This window comes from Protobothrops mucrosquamatus, unplaced genomic scaffold (assembly GCF_001527695.2).
Source record: "Protobothrops mucrosquamatus isolate PMUCROS unplaced genomic scaffold, P.Mucros_1.0 scaffold6, whole genome shotgun sequence".
NCBI classification, from domain to species: Eukaryota; Metazoa; Chordata; class Lepidosauria; order Squamata; family Viperidae; genus Protobothrops; species Protobothrops mucrosquamatus.
Window position 1 is genome coordinate 6,769,686 of NW_015386393.1, and position 912 is coordinate 6,770,597.

Consider the following 912-nt stretch of genomic DNA (forward strand, 5'->3'; position numbering starts at 1 on the left):
CTTTTTTTCCCACGAGAAGTTGAAATTGACTGATTGATTGAACTTTTTTTTTTTTTTGCACACGGCGGCAGAGGCCTAAAGCGAAAAGGTTTTATAAAACCCAGCTGAAGGCCTAGGACTGGGGCGACGGCGCGCGTGCCCACAGAGAGGGCTCTGAGTGCCACCTCTGGCACCCGTGCCATAGGTTCGCCACCACTGGGTTAACGGATGATGTTAACTAGTTTGATAATGAAACGTCTGCAAGAAAACAACCAAGCTCAGAGTGCACCAAGGACTCCTCGTGCTTTTCTGTTGCAGTGTTTGTCTTTGGGAACATGATTCTCCCTATGGTTTTGCAAAAATTTGAAACCTGGAAGTGTTCCTGGGCGTGGAGGTGGATGGTTGTAACTGTCAACTGTCATTTCTTGACATTTTGTCCATAGTTGCAAACGCCTCCATTCTAGAGATGAGATTTCTTTGGGGAGGGAATTTTGCAATGTATGTAGGTGTGTCATTCAGACTAGATCATTTTCCCCTCTTATTTCTGACATGTCTACTTTCTTGTCCCCAGATGGGAAGAGCGCCCAAATTTTGCTGCTGTGGAGACACTGATCCGCACATATTACTACAGCATTGCTGACAAGAAGGAAGAGAAGGTGTAGGGGAAAAAAAATTACACTGGCATAATGATGGACTCATTCATGAAAATGGTTGGAAGGCACACGTGCCCATCGCCTCTTGCCAGCTTCAGCATTTCTGAAGGGATGATGTGCTGCAGAGCTCCAATTTCTTCACTCATTCAATTAATCTCTCCCTCCCTTTTTACCTGGGATAGCAGGACTATCATGACTGTTTATACTGTGAAAATATATATATATATTTTGAACAAATCACCAAGGAAATATCTTGGGTGTGATGTTTTCCTTCTGGCTT

General features: G+C 44.1%; 1 protein-coding gene across 1 annotated transcript in view; it reads left to right on the top strand.

The window, feature by feature from the left end:
- The window catches only part of LOC107282189 (tyrosine-protein kinase ZAP-70), a 28,088-nt gene extending 27,447 nt beyond the window's left edge, over nucleotides 1–641 (top strand). The window contains exon 12 of the mRNA XM_015809942.1: nucleotides 551–641. Coding sequence (XP_015665428.1) covers nucleotides 551–641 — 91 coding nt within the window. The remainder of the gene's footprint in view (nucleotides 1–550) is intronic.
- Nucleotides 642–912: the final 271 nt, after the last annotated feature.